The 24,602-nt window shown below is 40.3% G+C and overlaps 1 protein-coding gene across 2 annotated transcripts; it reads right to left on the bottom strand.

Moving 5' to 3' along the window:
- Positions 1-506: 506 nt before the first annotated feature.
- Positions 507-24,341, bottom strand: SLC40A1 (solute carrier family 40 member 1). Of its 2 annotated transcripts, NM_001077970.1 has the most exons (9): positions 24,229-24,253; positions 22,860-23,038; positions 22,305-22,372; positions 16,919-17,078; positions 14,651-14,766; positions 13,263-13,389; positions 4,722-4,964; positions 3,251-3,904; positions 515-2,131 (listed from the first exon to the last, which is right to left on the bottom strand). In NM_001077970.1, exons 2-9 carry the CDS (start codon positions 22,900-22,902, stop codon positions 1,818-1,820), a joined length of 1,725 nt encoding a protein of 574 aa, NP_001071438.1. In that variant the 5' UTR covers positions 22,903-23,038; positions 24,229-24,253; the 3' UTR covers positions 515-1,817. The 2 variants fall into 2 exon arrangements, with proteins under 2 accessions (XP_005202259.1, NP_001071438.1); XM_005202202.5 differs by having other exon boundaries at positions 507-2,131; positions 22,860-24,341.
- Between the last annotated feature and the right edge of the window lie 261 nt (positions 24,342-24,602).

The raw sequence follows: 24,602 nt of genomic DNA, 5'->3' as shown, positions 1-24,602 counted from the left end.
CAAATCTGCATCTCCAAGACCAATCAGTCTGGGACACAGATTGGTTGTTTAGCAAACATTTGCTGAATACAGAATGTGGCTCTACTCTCTCTGGCTTCTCAACAGGAATCTAACTGTTACTAGTTAGACCCGACTTCTAGTAATATTATTAATACTACCTCATCGTATAGTCCACAAAGTGCTTCTACAAGAAGTACCTTACTTGACTCATTCAGGGAAACTGTGATGTAGGTACAGCTGGTTTTATAATAACACTTCCAATTTACAGAAGAGAAAATAGAATTCAAGAGAGCTTAAAGTGACTTCTTCAAGGTCAAAGAATGAGTTCTGGGGCTCATGTTTACTATACTGTTATGCCAGCCACCATAAACTAGACATATGAGCAGGGAGATAACACTTAAAAGTGTGAATTATTACAACATTATAGATCTTTAGAGGGAAACAGATAGTATCTAAAACAGATGTTCTGTTAACAAAAGCAATATTAAACAACAAGGGAACGCAACTCAGGAAAAAGAAGTCAAGATTTTTTTTAATGTTTTTATATAGAAATATTTTACAAAGATTTTACAACATGGCAAATCATTACATCATACTGTAGAAAGAAGAAAAAGATTAAACCTCAAGAAAAGAGAAAGTGCTCAGTGCAATGTATTGCAGTCTCCATGAAAGTGCATGAATGGTTAGGGCAAGGCATGCCGCTGGCACTGGCATGCTGCAAAATGACTTGCAAAACAGCTTTGAAAAAATATATATATAAAAGGAGTTTTTCCCTCCATTTTTCTCAAAGACATTTGAAAGGGATACATTTATGAACAGTTTTGCTCTACGGCTAGGTAAAAATAACTCCTGGGTACAAAACAGTAAAAGTAAAAACGTTCTACTGAGCATGTTAAAAGTAAGTCAAATGATTTACAAAAACAAAACCTTTCCAAGTTTGGGCCTGCTTTCTACATTTAACTTGCCAACTCCCTCATGCTCCAAGACAGAGATCCTGAAGGACAGTGGCATGAGTTAAGTCTGGATCTTGACCTTCATGTGACTTTTAACTTCCAGTTTCTATGGCCAAACTGCCGGCACGTTTGAAGTCCTCGTGCCTTCACTGTATTATAAATCTACCCTATAGCTTTGCTTTTACCTGTAGCTTACACAATAGCCATTTTATGAAGTGCTACATATGCTTAATACAATATTTTGCCCTAGCTGATAAGAAAAATACAAAGGTGCTCTCTAAAGTTAAACCATAAACCCTATTAAAGAATTCTAGTTAAGTATTTCATTCCTCCACATATATGTCAATGCCTTAACAGCAACAGGACCAACGAGGATAATACTGGTTATCCAACTTGAATTTTCAAACTTGGAAGAGAATTCGTTTTTATAGTATAACTGAGAATAAGATTTTTTTTAAAGTAAATTAACTAGACTTGAACAAGAGTGTTAGGGCAAACTGACATATCTGAATTCTAGTACAGATAATAAATATCTGCCAAAAAATAACTTAATTCACCTGACTAATCACTCTCCTATGGAAAATTTTACACTCTTATGAGAAATAGGGAAAGTCAGTGTTACTCTTCTAGTCTCTGTATTTAAACTGAGTTTCTCTTTCTCTATTTTTTTTCTATCCTTAAATATAAGGGAAATTAACCAGCTCATTTCTCCTGGCTTGTTTCCTAACTAGCTTTTGGCCCTCAAGGCATAGCTATGGTCAAACCAGAGAGAAACACCCAGCAATTTATTGGAATTCTGAAGAACAAAATATGCACATGTGCTCTACATAATCTAGTAACAGGGGCAGCAACAGCTGAACTGTCTTACACATCAGAAGTATTAGCTTGATCTGCATCTGTAACTTCTTTATCATCATGACCACAGGCAAAAAGCTGGGAGCCCAGAGTTTTCTGGGCAAATCGGAAATACATGACGTGGCCCATTGCCACAAAGGAGACTGAAATCAACACGAGCAAGCCAAAAGCTTCAGGGTTCGGAGCCAGGATGACCATGATGAAGTGCAGAAGGTCAAGAAGATAGTTCATGGAGTTCTGTACACCATTTATAATGCCTCTTTCAGATTCAACAACATTTTCTTGCAGCAACTGTGTCACAGTTAAATCAAAGGACCAAAGACCTAAAATAAAAGATATTTCTTAGAAACTTAATTTTAACTTAGAGCCATACATTTCAGAACTATACATTAAATATCTGTTGACATACACAAAATACATACTTAACTCTATTACCTTAAAGTCACCATATGTATATTTATCATAGCTGAGTTTTAGAGAATTATTTTTCATTAATAAATACTGTGCTATTACTGGTTTCAAGAAATTGTTTTTACAGCCATAAGAAATAATTCTTTTCTGTGATTATTCATACTCTGAAGGCAAAACTCTGAAATCAGAGACATAATAAATCCTATTATAATTACTAGTATTTTTAAAGTTTAAAATGAACGGACCTGATATATTGATAGGTTTAAAGTGTAAGGAAACTTTAAGCCATTAATACATTTACTGCTTCGGTCCTAAAGCCCCTACAATAAAGCTGTCTTGCTTTAATATTAATATCCTTAATAAATTAATGAACTGCTGTGTATCACAAGATAAATACGGTTTCATTTCAAGAACGAATTCAGACAGAGATAATTCATCAGCAGTCTATTAATGATTACTTAAACTTTCCTTTGTAAGAGGTTTTTACATTATGCTTCCTTTCAGGGCTATAAAAATCATTTGTTTGGCAAAGTATACAACAAAGAAACATCAGCTAGAGAAGACCTCTGAAGGATTTTTCTCTAACTATTGTGTCTTATTTTTTTTAATTTAAACCCCACTTTTTTTAACTTTATTGCATTGAACTATTTGCTAAATTACAGTCCTTTTGGTAGAGTTATAATAATAAAAAGGCTCTAAATTACTAAAAGTATAATTATTATTGATAATATCTTTTTAAAAATTAACTAAATTACATTAAAAGAGAAAGATATCCACTCAGTAAAAAGCTTCAAGCCCTAACCATGTTTTAGGAAAGTATATATACATACACACTCTACAAAATACAGGTTCTTTCAAACTATAAAGTTAAATTTTCATAATAAATGACTGGATTATACATAAGAATAAAGAGTGGATTTTGCTTAAATTAACATTCAGGGAATATTTTAGCCCAATTTCTGCTGAATTATCTGACCCTCCATTGCAAAAAGACACTTTAATTCATTAATATACAAAAGGAGACTTCTTACCGATTCTAGCAGCAATGACGCCTGCAAACAGCAGGCTGACAGAGATTATAGGCACGGATTTAGAACTCATCTCTGGGACAACACTAGCAGGAACAGACCCGTTTGACATGTGTGTATCAGTTGTAGAGATGATTTCAGGTATTTTTGTAGGTGTAACTGAAAGTGGTTCTGTTTGAATGAACCTAGTACGGATATCTTCAAAAGGTGAAACAGACAAGTCCAAGGGGCTTCCAGGCATGAACACGGAGATCACACACAAGATCAAACAGGAAAGCTGTGCGAGTCCTGAGATCAGACCAGTCCGAACCAGGCCACATCTTCGACGCAGCCATGTAAAAGCCACAGTTCCCATTATTCCAGTTATGGCTGATGCTCCCATCAAAATACTGAGGATGGACCCGCTCAGCCCCTGAGTGTAGGCGTACCCTGTAGTGATGCAGTCAAAGCCCAGGACAGTCATATAGAGGAAAGCAAGACCCATGCCCGCCAGAAACACAGACTGGTTGTAATAGGAGACCCATCCGTCTCGGAAAGTGCGGAAGGGCTCAGCCATCTGGGAGGCACAGCTTGGCTCTTGCTCATGTTCAAGTTCATGGATGTCAGGGTCTTTCTCACCCATTAGATGAGTTCCCTCCAGGGGTTTTGGCTCAGATTCTGTTAATAAAAGACATTATTATTTGAGGGAGGGGACATGGAAGAAAAAGCTAACTACCTTACTCAGTAATTTTCTTCTCCCCATTCCCTCACCTATGGAGGGCACACCCATGGACACCCTCGGCTACTACAATATAATATGTATTTTCTTGTACTCATCTAAGGATTTCAGCCAAGCAATAAACTCCAAGTACTTACATTATAAACAAAATACTATTGATACTTCTCCCCTCCCCATTCCCCCTCTCTCTCAGAATTATAATCCCACCAAAGTAAACAGCAGGAAAACTTAACAGATAAAATCTAATAATTGTCTGAGAAAAATACACAACCTTATGTCTGGGGCCCATTTAAGCTTCCATTTGCTCAGAAGCCTAACTTCCTCTTCTCTTCTTGAAAAATGCCCACCCTCATATCTCACTCTCTTCCACTGTCCCACAAATGGCAGGCAACTCCCTTCTTTACAGACTTCTAGGAATTCTCTTCTCTTTCCCCCCAGTGTTCCTCCCATTACCATGCCCAACTCTGCCCATCCCCCAATTAATTGCCCCTCTGTGCCTGCTATTCACATTAAGAAAAAGGGCCAGAGGTCCCATTCCAACCCCTTGAGGTTCAACCCAGATTTGTTCCACAGATCCTCAAAAGACTGGGTTTTAACTTATTACCATGTTGATATAGTTAACCTCATGCAGACCATCAATAATAACTAAACCTGACATAAATTCAAATTTATTTTGGTCTCAACCAACATACAAGATCTGCAAATAAAATCAAAATAAGGTCAAAATAAAGGGATCGAACATTTTGTTGAGTTTACCTTTGTATAAATTCAGTCGTTTCAACTCAGTTTCCTCTTTAGGAGGAGCCTTCACAGCTAGAGCAGGGGTTTTCTGGTAAACCTTCCAGAGCAGAAAGTATTCCATACACATGGATACCAAATTCCATGCCGAAATGAAACCACAGCCAATGACTGTAGAGCCAAATGTCATAATCTGGCCAACAGCCATGGGGGCCAAGATGTTGGTTAACTGGTCAATCCTTCGTATTGTAGCATTCATATCTACAGAGATAGGTGAAAAAGGCAGGCAAGTGTGCAAATCTATCAAAGAGAGACTGCCCACGTACATAACGCAACTCATAAACCAAGTGTATTGATTCCTAAGTAAATTTCTAAAGGCACTCTGCAAGCAAACTGTTTTGTTAGAAAATCAATTGCTGTTTGGAGCAAGTCACATTAAACTTGCCTCAAAAATCATGATTCTCTAGGATTATGTAAGTTAGTCTAACATCAGCTTTTTTAAAATGAATTCAATAGTAACTCTATATTCATTTATTTCAACAAGCATTTATTAAATGCTTATCATGAATTAGGCTATGACAAAAAATGAATACGCTTCCCATCTTCATGAAGTTTATACTCACATGGGAAAACAAAGACAGTCAACAAGCATATAAATACACAGCAAGTCAGATGTTCATTAAAGACTAGAGTGAAAAATAATGCAAAAGAAGGGCATAGAGAGTGCTCAGGGGAAGGGGGAAACTTCAGTCCTATATATGGCAAGGTCAGGGAAAAAAAGAGAACATCATAGCAAAGGCATGAAGCAGTAGGAGGTAAAAGAGTGAGTCCTGTGGGTATTAGGGAAAAGACGATCCCAGGCCAAGGCAAGTGTAAAAACCCTGGAACAGGAGGAGCATGCTCACAGGAACAGTGAGGACAGTAAGACTGCAGCAGAATGAGGAAGGGAGAGGATAAGAGATGAGGTCAGAGAGGGACGGACTGGCCCAATCATGCAGGATCTTACCCCACTACTTGGAAATCAATTTTTATGCCAGATGACTCAGGAAACCTTTCGAAGCTAATCAACAGAGAGGTGGTACCACATGACTTGTATTTTTAAAGGTTCATTTTGGCTGCTGTGATAAGAAAACAGCGTGCAGTGTGTGTGTGTGTGCGTGGGTCAGGTTGGGGTGTAGACAACAGTGGAGCCAAGGAGACAGGTGGGAGATGACGGAGGGGGAGCAAGACAGTAAGAGTGGAAACAGAGAAACAGACACTGGATATAATCTAAAGGAGAATCAGGAAGACTTGAAACAGACTAGATATGGTATGCAAGAGAAAGAGAGGAATTACAGATGACTCTAAAGTTTTCATACTGAGCAACAATTGGAAGGACAGAGTTTCCACTTACCGAGAAAGGGAAGACTTCAGAAGAATCAGGTTTGGACAAAAGAATAAGCATTTGGTTCTAGAGATATTGATTTCTCTAAGTCGACTGACATTCAAGAGGCTCTGTCAAGCAGACAATTAAACATACAGGTCTGGAGTCCAGAGAAGAAGTAGGTACCAGATCTGCAAGTCACCACCAGCTGCTTGATTTTTAAACCAAAGACACTGGAGGTGACCGAGAGAGTGAGTATAGACGGATAAGGTCTGAGGACTCAGTCTATATTCAGAGGTTAGGAAGATGAAGAGGAACGAGCAAAAGAGGAGGAAAACCAGGAGACTGTAGTGTCCTAAGCCAAGAGGGAGCAATGTTTCAAAGAGGAGGAAGTGATCAATTGGCAATCAATGCCGTTAAGTCAAGAAAGATGAGCACTGAGAAGCATCTCTAGACAGGTCACATGGAAGGTTCTGAGGACCTTAAAAAGAATAGTTCTGGTGAGCAATAAGGGCAAATGCCTGATTAAAGCTGGTTAAAGAGGTTGGTGCCAACTCCAGGGGACACCATTTCTATCATATTCTAAGTGAGTGGCACCGTCCAGCTTCACAATGTGAAAGTTGCCCCCGCCCCTCCCACCCAGCCCCGGTATTATGGAAAGCAAGGCCCCAACCAAGCAAAGGAATTGGAAAGAGTGAACACAGATATTTCTTTTGGTTAAGTTTTGTTCAAAAGGAGAATAAAGAAATGGGAGTGATAGAGGGGGTAAAGAAGGGCATTTTTAAGATAAGCAAAGTTACAGCATGTTTATATGCTAATGTGAATGATTCAGTAGATGAGAAAGGACAGAATTGAGTCTACTGCACAAGCTGCAGAGCTGTTCTTAGATAGGACCACAAGCAATTCAAGAGTGTAGGTCATGTGAACGGCTGTAGGTACAAGTGGGAAGAGAGACGTGAAGATGGGAGCACGTGAAAATTCTCTTCTCATTTTCCCACTTTCTCAGTAGAATGCAAGGCAAGGTCATCAGCGAAAGTGAGGATGGGAGAGGCGGTACTGAATGTATGAGGAAAAAGTGAGACACAGTCCTTTAGGACAGTGGGAGGAGGAAGGGGCCAGAGGCAATTGTATGATCACACAGCAGCATGAAAGGGCTGGCTTGAACCCAGTGGTCATGAACTTTAAGCGAGAGCAGTGAGCAAAATTGTGCATTTTTTTTTTCACCAGCCATGTGCTACCATGGAGAGTTGGATTTAAGCAGGATCTTAGGAAAGGAAAAGAACAAAAGAAGAGGAGGCCAAGTGAGCTGAGGGTATATACTAGGAGGTGTTCATATGGTTGGAACCACTGAGTTTGGAATTTAAACTGGGTAAGGAGAGGAGACCAGAGAAGGCAATGGCACCCCACTCCAGTACTCTTGCTTGGAAAATCCCATGGACGGAGAAGCCAGGTAGGCTGCAGTCCATGGGGTCACTAAGAGTCGGACACGACTGAGCGACTTCACTTTCACCTTTCACTTTCATGAATTGGAGAAGGAAATGGCAACCCACTCCAATGTTCTTGCCTGGAGACTCCCAGGGATGGCAGAGCCTGGCGGACTGCCGTCTATGGGGTTGCACAGAGTCGGGCACGACTGAAGCGACTTAGCAGCAGCAGCAGCAGCAAGGAGAGGAGACAAGAGGGGGTCACGAGCAGTGGAAAGGCACTGGAATCGATGACTTGTAGGTGCCAATGAGGCTGGAGCACTGCTGTGGCTGGGGAACCAGGAGGAGGGAGCTGATAAGGCAGGAGGTATAGTTCAAGTCTTGGATGCCAAAGATTGAGATTAGGGAAGGGGAGGGTTTCGCAGTGATAACAAAGTCTTTGGGTATGACCATGGGAACATACAGCTGAGTTAGGGTGGAGGACGAGATGCATAAAGGAGAGGAAATCAAGAAAATAACCTACTTTCTCATTTTCTACCTCACAGAGTGAAAACTGAGAAAGTTCTTATCAATCACGTGGGGCACCTTGGAAAATTTATGTGACTAATAGGCACATTAACAGAAAACTGTCATTATTCTTTCTTGCACTCTTCCTGGTCCTCAACTGCCTTCCAATTAGTCCTATGCATGCAGAACACCTGCATGATAACAGGAGAACTTTGACATATTTCACCTTTCACTTGAGAAGCAAAGGCAGTTTTCATCGATCTTATACATAACCAATTTTGCAGAGGCCTCATTAACTTCCATCTGCCCCTGCTAATAATTTCCTAACATGGAAACGTAGGATTGCTCCTAATAACTCAATAACTTGAATTCAAAAATCAAATACTAATGAAAACATACACTTGGATCTGAAGGCCTCAGAACAACAATGAAATTTAACTAAAATGATTTGTTACTTTTTTACTACCTCCCTTTTCAAGTGCTCATGAAACTTCCTAATGCCACCAATTTCTTTTCTTTATTATCAAAATTTAGAAACTTCTATCTAAGGAAGCTAATAATGTTTAGATGTAATGTAGTATCAGAAAAGAGATTTAATTTTTCTGAAGTAGAATTAATTAAATAATTTTTGAAACAGACCTAACCATTTTACTGGTAACAGGCTAGAGAAGAACTGGTCCTCTCAATGTGCAAACATACTCTTTTTCACAGGCTTGTATTGACTCTTATGCAAACACACAAAAGTGTGCTCATTTAATTTCAATTAACTGTTTTCAGCTGCAGCTGTGACAGAGCAGGACATCAGTAACTACTTGCTGTTATAAAGGGTATATATCTCATAGAATAATAAAGAACAGATTTGCTGAGCAAATAGCACCTCGCAGGTTTGTCTACCTCAAATATGAAATCAATTTTCAGTCAATGGAGTTCAAACAAGAAATGTATCTACCTTACTTGATCAAGCCAACCAGCAGATGTTTCTCTGGAATGATGGACAAGAAAAATCTCAGACACTATGAACAAAAAGTGATTAACAAAGGAAATGAAGAAGGAAATAAAACAACAGATGGAATAAAAAGTCAGGGAAAGGAAGTGAGTTTCAAACAGATTTGACAGGCTAAGGGTCATGGCTCAAGAGAAGGCTTTAATTAGACACTAACTAAATAAAGTACTTAGACAAATTAGTTGACAGATTAATTAACAGTATGTATGTGGAAAAAGAGTACCTTTTCTGGAGCTGTCTAAACTGGATGGTAACAACTATATTTTGACCTGATGCACCGAAATTATAAAACTTTTCAACCTTCCAGGGAACATCTCTCTTGTTCTTTACCCTCAGTGATAAAACTTCCACTTTTATAAACTACTCTGAAAACAAGAAACATTGGGATGTGGGATTGGGAACAATTAGCTTCCAGCTGACAACCCTCCCTCTTAATGGGCACACTCTTACCCCATCACATACACTTTACAACATAAACACACACACACACATGTGCGATGCACATGCGTTCAGTTGGTCCTGCCCAGTCTCCCACTTGGTTTCTAACAGTCTTTGCCAGCAACCTCAAAGATCGGCCTGCATGAACATAAATTACTTCTGCCTGGAACAGATGTGCATCTGTGTACAGAGACACAAAACCAGAGGTAGCACAGGCGGCAGGTGGAGTCCCCTCCTAGTGTACTTTTCCCCTTTCTCTTCTATTTTTCCTTTACCCTCCTCTTTTTTTATCTTTTCTGTATCTCTGACTTATAGCAGGAATAGTACCAAAATCCATGGTGAGAGCCTTGTTGATCCCCAGCATGGAATAATTATCTGCTCCTATTTTGAAGGACCGTTTTTAATTAGTTTTTAAACAAATATGGAGGTCAAAACTTGAGGAAAAACAACACGGAGAGCTTCTTTAGGCTCTATCCTGTACTTGCAGCTGAATTTGAAACAGCACCACTTCCTAAACTAATCCACAGTGGACAAGAGTTCAACAGGCAGCTTCCTTCCTTTTTTAAACTCGAGAAACTCCAGAAAAGGGAAAGGGAAAGGGAAGTCGCTCAGTCGTGTCTGACTCTTAGCAACCTCATGGACTGCAGCCTACCAGGCTCCTCCGTCCATGGGATTTTCCAGGCAAGAGTACTGGAGTGGGGTGCCAGAAAATAGACCGGTTAGCCCAGATTCTTCCATTATGCAATAATTCCTCAAATAAAGAAAGACAGCTGAGAAGTGGCCAGTCGTATTTTTGTTGTTTTCCTGGAATATCACTTTATAGTCAGAAAGGTCCCAGAAAGTTACATGGGATCTTTGCTTTGTTATTTATTTATTTATTTATGTAGATATTTAGCACAAATGAACCGTGAACTTCCTGATGTTCAAGCTGGTTTTAGAAAAGGCAGAGGAACCAGAGATCAAATTGCCAACATCCGCTAGATCATAGAAAAATCAAGAGAGTTCCAGAAAAACATCTATTTCTGCTTTATTGACTATGCCAAAGCTTTTGACTGTGTGGATCACAATAAACTGTGGAAAATTCTGAAAGAGATGGGAATACCAGACCACCTGACCTGCCTCTTGAGAAATTTGTATGCAGGTCAGGAAGCAACAGTTAGAACTGGACATGGAACAACAGACTGGTTCCAAATAGGAAAAGGAGTTCGTCAAGGCTGTGTATTGTTACCCTGTTTATTTAACTTATATGCAGAGTACATCATGAGAAATGCTGGGCTGGAAGAAACACAAGCTGGAATCAAGATTGCCGGAGAAATATCAATAACCTCAGATATGCAGATGACACCACCCTTATGGCAGAAAGTGAAGAGGAACTAAAAAGCCTCTTGATGAAAGTGAAAGTGGAAAGTGAAAAAGTTGGCTTAAAGCTCAACATTCAGAAAACAAAGATCATGGCATCTGGTCCCACCACTTCATGGGAAATAGATGGGGAAACAGTGGAAACAGTGTCAGACTTTATTTTTCTGGGCTCCAAAATCACTACAGATGGTGACTGCAGCCATGAAATTAAAAGACGCTTACTCCTTGGAAGGAAAGTTATGACCAACCTAGATAGCATATTGAAAAGCAGAGACATTACTTTGCCAACAAAGGTTTGTCTAGTCAAGGCTATGGTTTTTCCTGTGGTCATATATGGATGTGAGAGTTGGACTATGAAGAAGGCTGAGTGCCAAAGAATTGATGCTTTTGAACTGTGGTGTTGGAGAAGACTTTTGAGAGTCCCTTGGACTGCCAGGAGATCCAACCAGTCCATTCTGAAGGAGATCAGCCCTGGGATTTCTTTGGAAGGAATGATGCTAAAGCTGAAACTCCAGTACTTTGGCCACCTCATGCAAAGAGTTGATTCATTGGAAAAGACCCTGATGCTGGGAGGGATTGGGGGCAGGAGGAGAAGGGGACGACAGAGGATGAGATGGCTGGATGGCATCACTGACTCGATGGACGTGAGTCTCGGTGAACTCCGGGAGTTGGTGATGGACAGGGAGGCCTGGCGTGCTGCGATTCATGGGGTCGCAAAGAGTCGGACATGACTGAGTGACCGATCTGATCTGATGTGAAAGATTCTGAGTAACTTTCTCTTTACTCGGGGCTTTTTTTTTTTTTCCCAATTACAGACTCTACACACTTCACAGAGTCAGCATGAGTTAAGAAATTCAGATATGAGAAAGAAAATCATCTTAAAAACTAACTTTTCCCCCAAATACATTTCAACAGATATATGTGATCTATTTTTAAAACATATCCTTTCGTACCCTTTGAATTTCAGAACATGGACATACGTTACATCCTTAAAACAACACACTGAAAGAGAAAGAAAATAACAGGGAAAAATGCCCTAAAAAGGACAAAATCTTATCTTTTAATTCTATGTGACAAAAAGAGATATGGAATTATTTCCTATTAGTAAATGATCATAGGAAGAAAAATCAATGAGAATCACTACTTTAGCTCCAGAGAGAATTTTCTGCAATACAGGCTTTCCTGTGCTAAATTCATCTTCCATACTCACTGACCTCTAAAATCACCGTGGTATCTCTATCTGAAGCAGTGTTATTACTGCTATCACAAAGTGATGACTTAAACAAATCCTTCTTTTTCTTCATGTAGACCTTTCACAGATTTTGTTCCCTTTCTCTCAACTTTTTTTTTTAAACCACACGTCTAGTCAAACAAAGTTGCTTGCTAACCCCAGCCTCTGTGTCCTAGGATAAGCCACTAAAGTGATTGGGAATGGTCTTGTCAGTCAGGGTGGTTGGCAATGAGTTTGTGATACCCATTAATCTCAGTGACTAGCAGAGCTGACCCAGCTGACCTGATGGGTAAATAAGTGCGCATTCCTCCTTTACTCGGCGCGATTTCAATCCATCTGTGTCTGGGTGCTCTATGCAGTAGGGGGTAAGTAGGGAATATTGAGTAAGTAGGTTACTCTAAGCCCAGGTGTTACTGATGTAATGGATATACTGCTCTGTAAGCACCCTTCAGCCTTTGTTTGCCCTCCTGTACATTTCCAATGGACAACTAAAATGCAAGCTTTGTAAGACCTACATTCTATCCTCTACTTCTTTAGTGTTCATAACAGCAGTTACAGTGCATCATACATAATGTAATAAAAGTTATCAACTATAACTTTAAAGTTGAAGGAATTAACTTCTACAGTCTATCCTAGAATTGTGTGTGTGTGTGCTGCATATTCAGTCATGTTCGACTCTTCGCCACCCCATGGGCTGTTGTGTTCCAGGCTCCTCTGTCCACGGAGTTTCCCGGGCAAGAATACTGGAGCAGATTGCCATTTCCTTCTGCAGGGGATACTCCTGACCAGGAATTGAACCCACATCTCTCGCATCTCCCGCATTGGTAGGAGGGTTCTTTACCAGCTGAGCCACATATTTGCTTCTATTTGTTTGGATAAAAGTAATATCCACAATATGACCAATAGGTACTGGTAATAATAACCATAGTATAATGATAAAATTCATGTCAGATATTCACTGTTTTAAGTATTAGAAAGAAAAAGCTCAAAAGAAATATTCTTCTATTTGCCAGGTTTTCATAGAATAAAAGAGAAGGTCACTAGCCTATAAATTAGCTTCTTAACAGTGAGATACATCTTTGTGCTAAGATTGATAATGTAAGAAAAAGACTATTCTTTCAGTTTATTATTCCTTAAAATTACTCATAAAAAAAGGCTTAAGCCTCAGTTATTACCACTGATCTAAAGTGAATCCTAATATAAACCATTTGGTAGAAAGAGAAAAGCAAATTACCTGCTAATCTGCCTCTGTCTCCTCCTGCAACAACCACAATCCAATCCCTTTGGATTGTGATTGCAGTAGCAGTACTGGCCAAGTTTGCAATATTTGCAATCGTGATGATCAAGATATAGCATGAAGTCTAAGGAATTACAGGAAAAACATTAAAATGTCAGTGTTACTACACTGTACCGACTGGTCTTTGGTAGCATAATAAAATTTTTATTTTAACTTAATTTCATAAATTATAAAAAAAAATCATCTTACTTGTAGACATGAAACAATAAGATAGCAGTGGTCAAGTTAAAGGGCATAATATCTTTCTAATCCGTATCTTCTGTGGTACAAAAACATATTGAGTGCTTGGTCACATCTGACTCTTTGTGACCCATGGACTGTAGTCTGCCAGGCTCCTCTGTCCATGGACTTATCCAGGCAAGAATACTGACATGGGTTGCCATTTCCTACTTCAGGGGATCTTCCCAACCCAGGGATCAAAGCACATCTGCGTTTCCTGCTTTGGCAAGTGGATACTTTGCCAATGAGCTACCTGGGAAGCCCCATCCGTAGTATACATGATACAAAAGAGTCATATGCACATTTATATGACCTAGTTATCACAGTGTTAACCTCAGGGTAGTTTTTAATTCCTCCCATAAATATGTCCTTTGGAAGAAACATTGAAGGGGAAGTGAAAAGTCTTGCATTTAAATCAGTGTTCTGACATTTTCCAGTTGCATGACCACAGGCAATCAGCTAACATCACCTTGCCTCATTTTTTCATCAACAAAATAAAGGGAATAGAGTAGAAGATTTCTTGTCCATCTAGCTTTGGAACTCTACAATATCAATTCAAATATACCTAAGATTTACTAGTGACACCAAATTTATTGTTTTCCACTACACCCATTTCTGTGCTCTTTTCTGTCAAGCTATCATGAGATTAAAGTGTGAGAAGTTATCTACTCACGTCCTCAAATACAAATACCAATTATTAGTGGAGGACCACAATCATGACTGATTTATATATATGGATAACATTTCTTATATGGTGTGAACAAATTATAGGTTAATACTAATGATCTGAAAGCTAGCAACTGGATTATGTAATAAACTCTTTGAACTGCCATTAAAACAAAAAGGGAAAAAAAACCAATAGAACAAAATTTAAATTCAAACAACACATAATGAATGCCTGTTATGGGCAAAAAAAAACCCAAACAAAAGTGGTAGGGGATATTAAAGTAACATGGATCACAGCCTTGTCTAACTCAACGAAACTATGAGATTAAAATTAACAGGGCTTATTTGCAAAAGACATTCCCTAGCCTTGAGAGTTTTCCTCTTTTATTACTAACAGATACATCAATTTTCTGCCATCAAAAATCTTGTTGAGAACTTACAAGAACCCATCCATGGTACATAGTCAGAAGCTCGTTCTTATGTAGGAAAACCATCATCAGGATGATTCCACACAGGATGACCGAAACATTCTGGATCACCAGTGAAGTCTGGGCCACTACACAGAAGGAGAAACAAAGTGTTCACACACCAAAGCATCTCAACGGAGCTGTTTTCATCCATGCATCACTGTTTTACTGTATTAATGCATATGCAAATTACAAGAAATGAAAACATTCCTACCTGAACTATTTCTAGCAGGACCCAGCATATCACATCAGACCAGTAAAACTTGCAGACAGAATAAAGAAGTACTTCTCATTTTCCCTGATAAAGCCATTCGTAACGACCGTATTTTCATTTATTTTCTTGAAAGTATACTGTCATAAACAGAACTATATTAGATAAACAAGACCCACGTCTCAGCCCTTTGTAGCTTAGGCAAAACTAAGAACGTGGAAGAAGCTAAGGAAGAGGTCATGAAATTCATAACCTCCTAGATGGTGGGCTGAATTTGATAAGATGGTACGGATGAGTAGGAAAGACATATAAAAAATTGCCAAGAATAAGGCAGCAGTGTGTTCCTTTTAGAACACTAAAGCTATTTGCTTTGCTATGAAATTCTAAACTACACCTTTCCTCAGAGAAAATGCCAACTTTCTGAGAGTGAGGCATCCGAATAGACAAAGAGCTGACACAAGCATGGGTCAGGATACCAGGAAAGGACACCATGGAGTCTTTGCTTTGCCGCTCACTACACAGATGATCTAGGGCAGCATACTTAAACTCTTGTGTCTGTGTCTATAAAGTGAGGATATAATACACATCTATCTGCCTTCCTTACTTTATGGGGTCATTATGATGCTCAAATAAAATACTCATGAAAGCACTCTGAAAAACACAGAGGGCTGTATATGAAAGGTATGATTATAGCTCTTGCCTTTAAGGACAGTAAAGCTCATTCTGGCTTAGAAGGTTATATCAAAGCCTCGAGACAAAACAAACTGCTTTCTGAAATTAGTTTGAAATAAAATCCCAACATATAAGTCATCCTTTTATTGTACAAGGCTTAAATACCAACTGAGTGAGATTTTTGGCTTTCAGAACCCCACAGACCACAGGAAGGGTACACAAATGAACAGATAATTGTAAGAGCATAAGTGAGATAGTAACTAAGCTGTAATGAGAGTGCAGAAAAAACAGTGTCTCTAGCTAACTCAGCCTAGAGACATCAAAGATTTTCATGGAGGCAGACACATGAGTTGATTACATCGGGTAAGTGCAAGATTGCTATCCCACCGAACTCCTCTTCATCCAACTCAACATTCTTTCCTAACTTACAATTTCAGTGTTCAACAATCATAAGATTAAAGGTCTCTATATATAACATTCCCATGCCCCTACGTATAATGATGTAAATAACTGGGAATTTTTTTCTAGGATACAAAACCTTTTTTTATATGTTCTTTGGTCTGTTGATTCTCAAAATAAAATAATGTCCATCTTGGCCATTTTACTAATAGCATCAAGTCCTAGAATTTGATAATCCAGTTGCTCTTTAACCAAGGGCAGTCATCCTGCATTGAAAGAAACAGATACCTCAATTTTTCCCCAATGACTAAGACAGACATGGCCAGGTCTTAGCATTATCAACTGAATAATTCTGGGAAATTCTGCCCTGAATTATTATCCAAATTGCCCTTATATTCTGAATAACTGAACTGTTCTCTTATACAATACTTAATGATTTCAGGATTAGTGCTCTAGATTAATGTCAGTATACTATCATTTCTTTTTTCTTAAAAAATTAATAATTCAGCTTTGATCAGATACTCTTTTTTAAACCTATTGTTTCCATTTCCCCTAAACACCCGCCTATATGAAACACAGTACCCCAGAAAACAGATGTTAAAGCTGTCCCAGGAACATTATATTAAGTGAACTCCAATGCAAGTCCTGGTTAAAAAGATGCCAGAGTTAAGTAAACTTTTAATGTTTAACATGGTTCACAGAAAAGTGCTATGATGTTAATCATTAACATTTGTAATTTATGAACAGCCAAAAAAGATACCTCCCCAAATCTGTAAACTCAATATCCTGATATCCCATCTTTCTGCAGGAGTCCCAGCACCCTCCAAGCAGGGGTGCTGCCCCTGAGCACCCTACCACCCAGGCAGGGGCTGCAGAGGTTCAGTGGGTGAGTCACAGTGGCTTCTCTCTAGCGCAGGCACTGGTCCCATGAACACAGAGGCTCCCATGACACCACTCACCTTTCAGTCTGGCATTCTTATCCACCCAGTCGCCAATGATGGCTCCTAGGACCAGCACCGAGCCTGCCACCACCAGCCCGTAGACCGCCGTCAAGAGCAGGCTGTTCCCGTAGAGCTCCACCAGGAACACGGACACCGCGAAGTGCCACATCCGGTCCCCCTGGAAACAGGACAGGAGAAAAGGTGCTGACAGATTCGGGCGGTGGGGGTTTCTAGCCAATTACACTCAAAAAATCGTTTCCCTAACAAAAGAGCATTTTCCGACTCTATCAGGAGATTTTCAAAGTCAACAATTCCTCTATGGATTGAACGTGGTCAGGTGTTAAAACTGTTCATCCAGGCACAGCGGAAAATATTCCTGCCCAATGACTAAGTAAACCTGAGAGAAAAAGCATATTAATGAAACAAACATACTTATCATTCCAGAAAAGCATAGTTTCCAAGTTCAAGAAGGTTTTTTTGAGATAAAACCTGTTCCCTTTTTTTTAATCAGGTTTCTAGCCAGGCCTGGGATTGAGAGGCATAAAGGAGTTTGCTACTGAACCAGAATGAAACTACAGTATCGTAGTTTACAAACATCAGTATGCCTTGGATGTCAAGTAAAAGCTAGTTTCCCAACTTGTACATGGTAAGAATGCACTACATTACCTTTCAAGTTTCTTTTACCTATAACATTCTAAAATCCATGTTCTACTTCAGAAATAAATTTCAAAGACATAAAACATCAGGACAATCAAAAAGATGAAGTTAATACTTTCAAATTCTGGCACCATATGAAGATGTCAGAAATAAATACATAAATAATTTAACTTTTTGACATAGATGAGTTTTAAAAGGGAAAAAAAAAAAAAAAACCTATTTCTTCTCTCCAGAGTATACAGGAAATGCTGGAATTCACTGCTGCAAAATGAGTAACAGAAACTTTTAAATGAGTTGAGCAAATTAATGTGTAAGAAGTCTAAAATGGACTTTATTATGAGTTTTTAGGCCCCACTGCTGACTTGTAAGGTTAACCTAAACCAGGACAATAATGTTCTATCATAACCTATCGCTATGAGGAATCACTACAGGAAAATAAATTCCCAGGCTAGCCTCCACAGTTACGGATTGGAAGTAGTACTACACTCCTAGTTCTTTCCAACGTCTTAACATCCTCTCAACAAAGTTAGTGTATAAGGAGCAATGTATTATCCTGCTATGTCGTATGATTTTAAACATTTAATAAAGCCAAGACAACAATCTGATGCATCCCAAGTTAAATGGATGCGCATATTGTAGCAAACATTTACAATAAACTTCATATAGACCAGTATTTCTCAAACGGGGGTGAACCTCCTGAGATTGCTTAGCAATGTCTGGATCTGTTTTGGGTTGTTACAACTGTGAGGGTGGGTTTACTACTGGCATCTACAGTCCCTACAACAAAGAATTAATCAGGCCAAGACATCAGTAGTGCCAAGGTACAGAAGCTTTGGTGTAGAGGATTATGAACATTATTTAGAACCACAGCTCAAAGTTAACCTAAGAGTAGGGTCTTGAGGGATGGGGTGAACCAGGACGAGTAAACATCTGGAAACCAGTGGAAGCACTGTGTTTGAAAGACTGATTCTCACTTGATGGTCTGGGATGTGAGCTCTAGCACAAGCCTCAGCACAGGGCAAAAGCCCAGACTAGAAGCACAGCAAATAACTGTGGAATCAGCAAAGAAATGGATGCGCAGTGAATCCTGGCTGTAAATGAGTACAGAGTAAGACTAATTCATCAACCATAATGTTCTGGTACATTAGATTTGTTACATGAATGTTCAAGAAGTTTGAGGTTTAATTAGAACCATAATTCGTATTTCTCATACAGCTTTTTAAAGTTTGCTTTGATAATGGAAAATTTCTTCCACTTAAGTAGGAATAACATTTCAAATACCATTATACTAAATGACTAAAAATATACGATACAGCTTGTTTGAAAACAATAAAAAGACAATTTTACATTAAGATAAAAATGTCAATAAGAGTAACAAATTAACCTATTTTCTTAACCTTTAACATGAGAAGTAAATTTATATTTGATTAGAAGAAAATGGGATGAGGAGGGCAGAGGTGCTTTATCCTAATCTCCATCCTCTAAAAAGATAAAAACACATAAATGCCTCAAATGATAGCCTGCCTCCATGAGAGAATTTATCATAAAGAATAAGAAATATTATTCCTATTGCTTCTTTCTTTCCTTTTGTACAGTTACTCCATTGAAGAACAGTTGACTTACTATGCTGTGCTGGTTTCTGGTGTACAGCATAGTGATTCAGTTACACATTCTTTTTCACGTTCTTTTCCATTATGGTTTATCACAGGATTTTGAATACAGTTCCCCGTGCTATACAGTAGGTGCTTCTTCCTTTCTTTGTTGTTTTACTTCTATATTTTTTTCCAAAAGAATTTGTTTAGGTTTTTTTAAAGCAGGACTTTGAAACAAGTGCCACAAAAGTTTTCTCTCTTGCCTCCTCCTTGATGGAGAAGAATAAAACTTCTCCACTTGCTCCAATTTCCAAAGGCTCAGGCTTTAAGAAGTAACAGGCTCAATATTCACAAAGCCCAAGAATCAGGTAAAGTCTCTGTAAATATTGACCAAGCGAGCTCTCAGGCCCACCCATCCATTCTTTCCTAACCTCCATTTCCTGCCCTCCCACAAGCTCTCATCATACTTTGAGGATTTGTTTACATGTTCATCTACATCCAGAGCACTGAGCCAAAGGCCAAATGAATGTCATTATTGCACTGAATACTTTTTGAGAGGCTACTATGTACCCAACCACACTGCTGCTGCTGCTAAGTCGCTTCAGTCGTGTCCGACTCTGTGCGACCCCATAGACGGCAGCCCACCAGGCTCCGCCGTCCCTGGGATTCTCCAGGCAAGAACACTGGAGTGGGTTGCCATTTCCTTCTCCAATGCATGAAAGTGAAAAGTCAAAGTGAGATCACTCAGTCGTGTCTGACTCTTAGCTACCCCATGGACTGCAGCCCACCAGGCTCCTCCCTCCATGGGATTTTCCAGGCAAGAGTACTGGAGTGGGGTGCCATTGCCTTCTCCGAACCATACTGAAGGCACTAGAAATTCAGCAGTACACAAAAATCAAGATCTATGTTCATGCTGCTTGCATCCTAGTGAACAGAGACCTAAAGCAAACCCAGAGTAGGCCAGGTGGTATAAATGCTACATGGAAAAATAAAGTAGGGTGGGGCAGGAAGGTGGCATTTTGCATGAAGCATACCTATGAGTAGAAACCCAAGGAATTAAGAGCCGGCACCATGCAGACATCTGGCACATAAATGGAGACAGTCCATAGCATGATGCATAAGATAGTAACACTGGCCACCCTTTTTCAGTGCCTTACACTGTTAGTTATCTTTTTGTAATTAGATACATTGTTTAAAACCCATACCAAATTATTTCATAGGTTCCTTGAAAACAGGATTCGCTTCTTACCATATTTTGTATTCTGATAGCATAGAGTAAAATATATTGATCCACTGGCAGAAAGAAATGAAGTCAAAAACAAAAAGCATTCAACCTCAAACAAATCTAACCCAATATAACCTTCTACCCTAACACCTATATACTCAGTGTACAGGAAACCACGGGCAATGGATAGACAGATTTGTACACATATGCATACATATATTTTGTTGGAATAAAACCAGGCAAAGCGTCAAACAGGAGACAACACTCAAAAGGCAGAATTATCTAGCATTAGAGAGCATTCCTTTTTTGCACTCTTCTGCACCAAGAAGTGAAAATCCACTAAACCGTACATGGCTGTAATTGCTGTGTCTTGTTTTAATCCAAGTTTCCCACAAGAACTCCTTTTGCTCAATTATCTTTAAGACTGGAGTAAGCATCTGTCATTTTTCTTGTGTTTTGTATGACAAAAAACAAATCCTCCTGGAACAATCACAGTTCCACTCTTTTGGCAAATCTGACCTGTCAACCTACTAACGAAAGGTCATATAAATCTAAAACTTGATCAGTATTTGGAAGTTAGGCACCTTCTTCCCCTAAGAGATAGGTCCAGATCACAAGATAAGAATTTCAGACATTTACGTCCATCACGTAACACTTTTTAAAAAAAATACTCAATACTACTGAATTAAATTGGAAGAATAATTTAACTGGATTTAAATTAATTAAGGGCAGTTTCACTCGATTTCTACTTAGAATCATCAGTTACCGGAAATGGAACTCAGGCCAAGTCTACTTTGTTTACATGTATTTGCAGAGTCATCCCTGTCTAAGCCTCTGGGGAGATAGAAGCTGGCCTTTCTAAAAAGCCATCTTTGAACTGCTCTTTCTTAAAGAGCTGATAACCTAGCTTAATAATTTCCCAAGGGCTTGGGTACAGATTTCCTCATACTATAGTTTGCATTCATGTCTTAAGGATGATCCAATAGAAGTTTCCACTTTAAAAAGAAAATAGCATTCACAAAATTTATTCTCAAAATTCATTCTCCTTACTTACAGTTCTGTAAAACAGAAACTTACGGTTCTGTAACTATCACACATGACACATGAATAGAATATACTCAGATTTATTGCTTTAAACAATAAGACCAATTGTTTAAAAGATTTTAATCACCAAAATGATTTAATAATCAAAAAGACATCTATCATCCTTCGGGGATTATTCTTTGAGGTCAGGGGCTGTTGGTGAAAGAACCCAGGCCCACGGAAACACTGGGACTCTTCCAAGACCATGTAAGAAGTCAGAGGGCGACTTAATCAGCTGCTCATTTTCACTGGATGATGGCTTTTAAGATAGACTGAGATGTCTCACATATATCTAGCTACAGATAACATTTGAAAAGACCAGAATTTTCATCTCTCAGATATTTGTTATTGGGGTCCATCATATTCACATTAATCTTAGAACTGCTATTTTTAGCCTGTTAGTTACACCATTATTCTACTGTATTTTCATAGTGTGGTATGCTGGAACTTATCTTAACAAAAGAAAATAAACAAATACCTTAAAATATGTAAAAGCAGAAAGTAATATCAATGAGACATTCATCCATTCTTGGTAGCAGATATTACCATTTATTAAGCCTTGTAAGGCAAAATACAATACAAGTAATGAAGATAATCCTGCCCTTTTTAATCCTGTCTTTGGATAGCTGGTGGTCTACATAAAGTATGATAACCTAACAATTAAGTAGCATTCACTAACACCTATGGGAAAACATCTTTGGTGAAAATAACTTTGAGCATGTGTGTTCAATTGATTTCTTCAGGTGCATGACAAAACTGGAAGGTGGCTTAATACAACTGGCCCAAATGAAAGGAAACAAGAAATTGTGCAAGTATGTTGTAAGAATTACTGTAGATCATCACTTACCCAAGTAGACAGAGAATGACCAAGGTAGAGAAGGAATTTTGCAGAGGTCAGGTAGTTTGCTAAGGATCCTGCAAAGACACACAGTGGAGAGATAAAAAGCGTAGTCACCTGAGTGAACTGAGGTTGGAATGTTCATTCATTTGCTCTTATTAAATACAATAATTAAAAATTGCTTTGTGGGGCAAACCATGTAGATTTCATCAAGTCACCTGGAAACTGCTGGGTAAATGAAAAGTTCAGCATGAGGTCAATTATTATTGGTCAATACCTGCAAAACTTCACATACAGTGAAGAAAGCTCTTGTTTCAACAGTCTTAAACTCCATTCTATTTTTAACAAGGCAATCCAAACTGTCCAGTCGATTCCATCCTCTTTTGTGTGCAAACTCCTTTCCCAAACCTTGAAATTCCTTTCTTCCTTAACCTCCACCAAAACATGAGTCAAAAGAGCTGCTAAGCACGCTGGTTAACAGCTGAGCCACATTCCTCCAAAACCTGCGTGGAGCTGCCGGTCTCCAACGAACCAGTTTCTACCCCAAGCGTGGGCTCTACTCACCACAGCATCCTCCCTGACGGCTCTGCTCTCTTGTCCTGGTCATGACACCAGACGCCCCCCGCTTGTTCTTCTGCTGTTCCTGCTGCTCCTGCTGAGGTGTTTGTCAACAGGAGTGCAAGAAACTGAAGAAAGCACCGCCGAAAATACAACAGCTCTGTGCAAAAAGCCTCTGACGACGACTATGATAAAAACAAAAAGGAAAACGGCCGGGGGTCTTCTTTTAATCTTCCTTCCAAACTTAGCTAACACTGTAGCTGAAGTTGGAAAGGCAAAGCCTTATGGAAGCGGGTGGGAGGCTCAACAGGCCGTCCGAGCCGAGTTGGGAGCCCTGCGCCGCCGCCGCCGCCGCCGCCGCCGCCGCGGGCCGGGCCTGGGCCGCCACTTATACGGGGACGGGGGCGGAGCTCCGGCCGCCGCCGCGGCGCTAGGCCAGGCGCCCCGCAGCCTTCCACGCCCTTCCTAGAGTCGCCGCCTACCCGCCGCCCTAGGGTCCGTCTGGCCGCAAACGACCCGCGGGCCTGGGAGCGCTTTCGCCGGACGAGCTGTGCTCGCCGGGTTACCCGCCCTCCGGGAGCCAGCCGGCTGGGCGGTGTTGGGGGAGGCGAGAGCCAAGGCCCGGGCCGCGGCTGCGGAGCCGCGCTTCGCACCGGCGGCCTGGTCGGTCGGGGAGCGGGCTGCCGCCGACGGTCGACAGTCGTCGTGCAAAGCGCCAGTCGGCTTGGAGGTGTTGGGGAAACATCCTTTTTTTTTTTTTTTTTTAACGAAAATCATTTTTAATATAGATAAATAAATAGAATCCGTGTCACAGAGGCCGTTTTCCTGGCCTTGCCGTTCCGGCCCTCCTGCTGGCAGAGAATGTCTTTCCTTCCCAGGACCTCATGGCGGGGCTTCCCTCAAAGAACTAGAATCAAAGGGCAGGAAGGGGCGCCGGGATCAGAGTCCAGCCCTCTTCAGAGGAGTAAACGGAGCCTTTGGAAAGGTGAAGTCCCGAAACGACGTAGGGACCTAGCCCCAGCCCAGAGCTAGGGGCTCCATGTCCTTCTGGAGAAGCAACCAGGAGGAAGCACCCAAGCACTTCCTTTACCAACAAGCTTGCTTCTGTCTCGGCGCCCCCTGAGCCCTGCCCGCACCCACATGGCCATTCCCCATCTCTCCTCCAAGTGGCCCAGGATGGGACAGGCAGTTACCAGGAATACCGGTTACCCCAGTTGTGTCCCTGTCCAGATAAAGCCATTCGGTGGCCTCCTGGAGGCCAGTGAAAAACTTTAAAGAACACCAGACTTGACCCTCTCTTGACTTTTCCACACCCCCTTCCACCACCTCTCTGCCAAAATCCCTGGAGCCCCTAAAACCCCCAGGTTAAACTTACCCTTCTCAGTCTCGCCGAAACCTGGGGACTGGACCCTACACATTGAAACTCCAGCCAGATTCCACTCCCCGCAAAGGCCAGACTGCCACCCAGTAGTGAAAGGAGACACAAGTGAATATGTATGTGCCCTGTATCTAGACTCAGTCAAGAGCCCCAGAGGTCGGCGGGGCGGGGTGCAGCTGAACTGCGTTGGGATGTGGTCTGGAGGTCAGAGATAGGTGATTTACAGTTTAGCTGCTGCTCTTAACTGCCTTTGTCCTTTTCAAGCCCTCTTTTTCCCCGTTTCTTTCACAACACTTGCAAGTCCTTTCTCTTCACTCCTAGAGAGGTTTTGGTTTGTCTTCTAAAGTTGGAAAATAGGGTAATGTACCCAC

The sequence above is a fragment of the Bos taurus genome, chromosome 2 (assembly GCF_002263795.3).
Source record: "Bos taurus isolate L1 Dominette 01449 registration number 42190680 breed Hereford chromosome 2, ARS-UCD2.0, whole genome shotgun sequence".
In the NCBI taxonomy this organism is placed as follows: domain Eukaryota; kingdom Metazoa; phylum Chordata; class Mammalia; order Artiodactyla; family Bovidae; genus Bos; species Bos taurus.
This window is presented reverse-complemented; position numbering and strand designations above follow the sequence as displayed.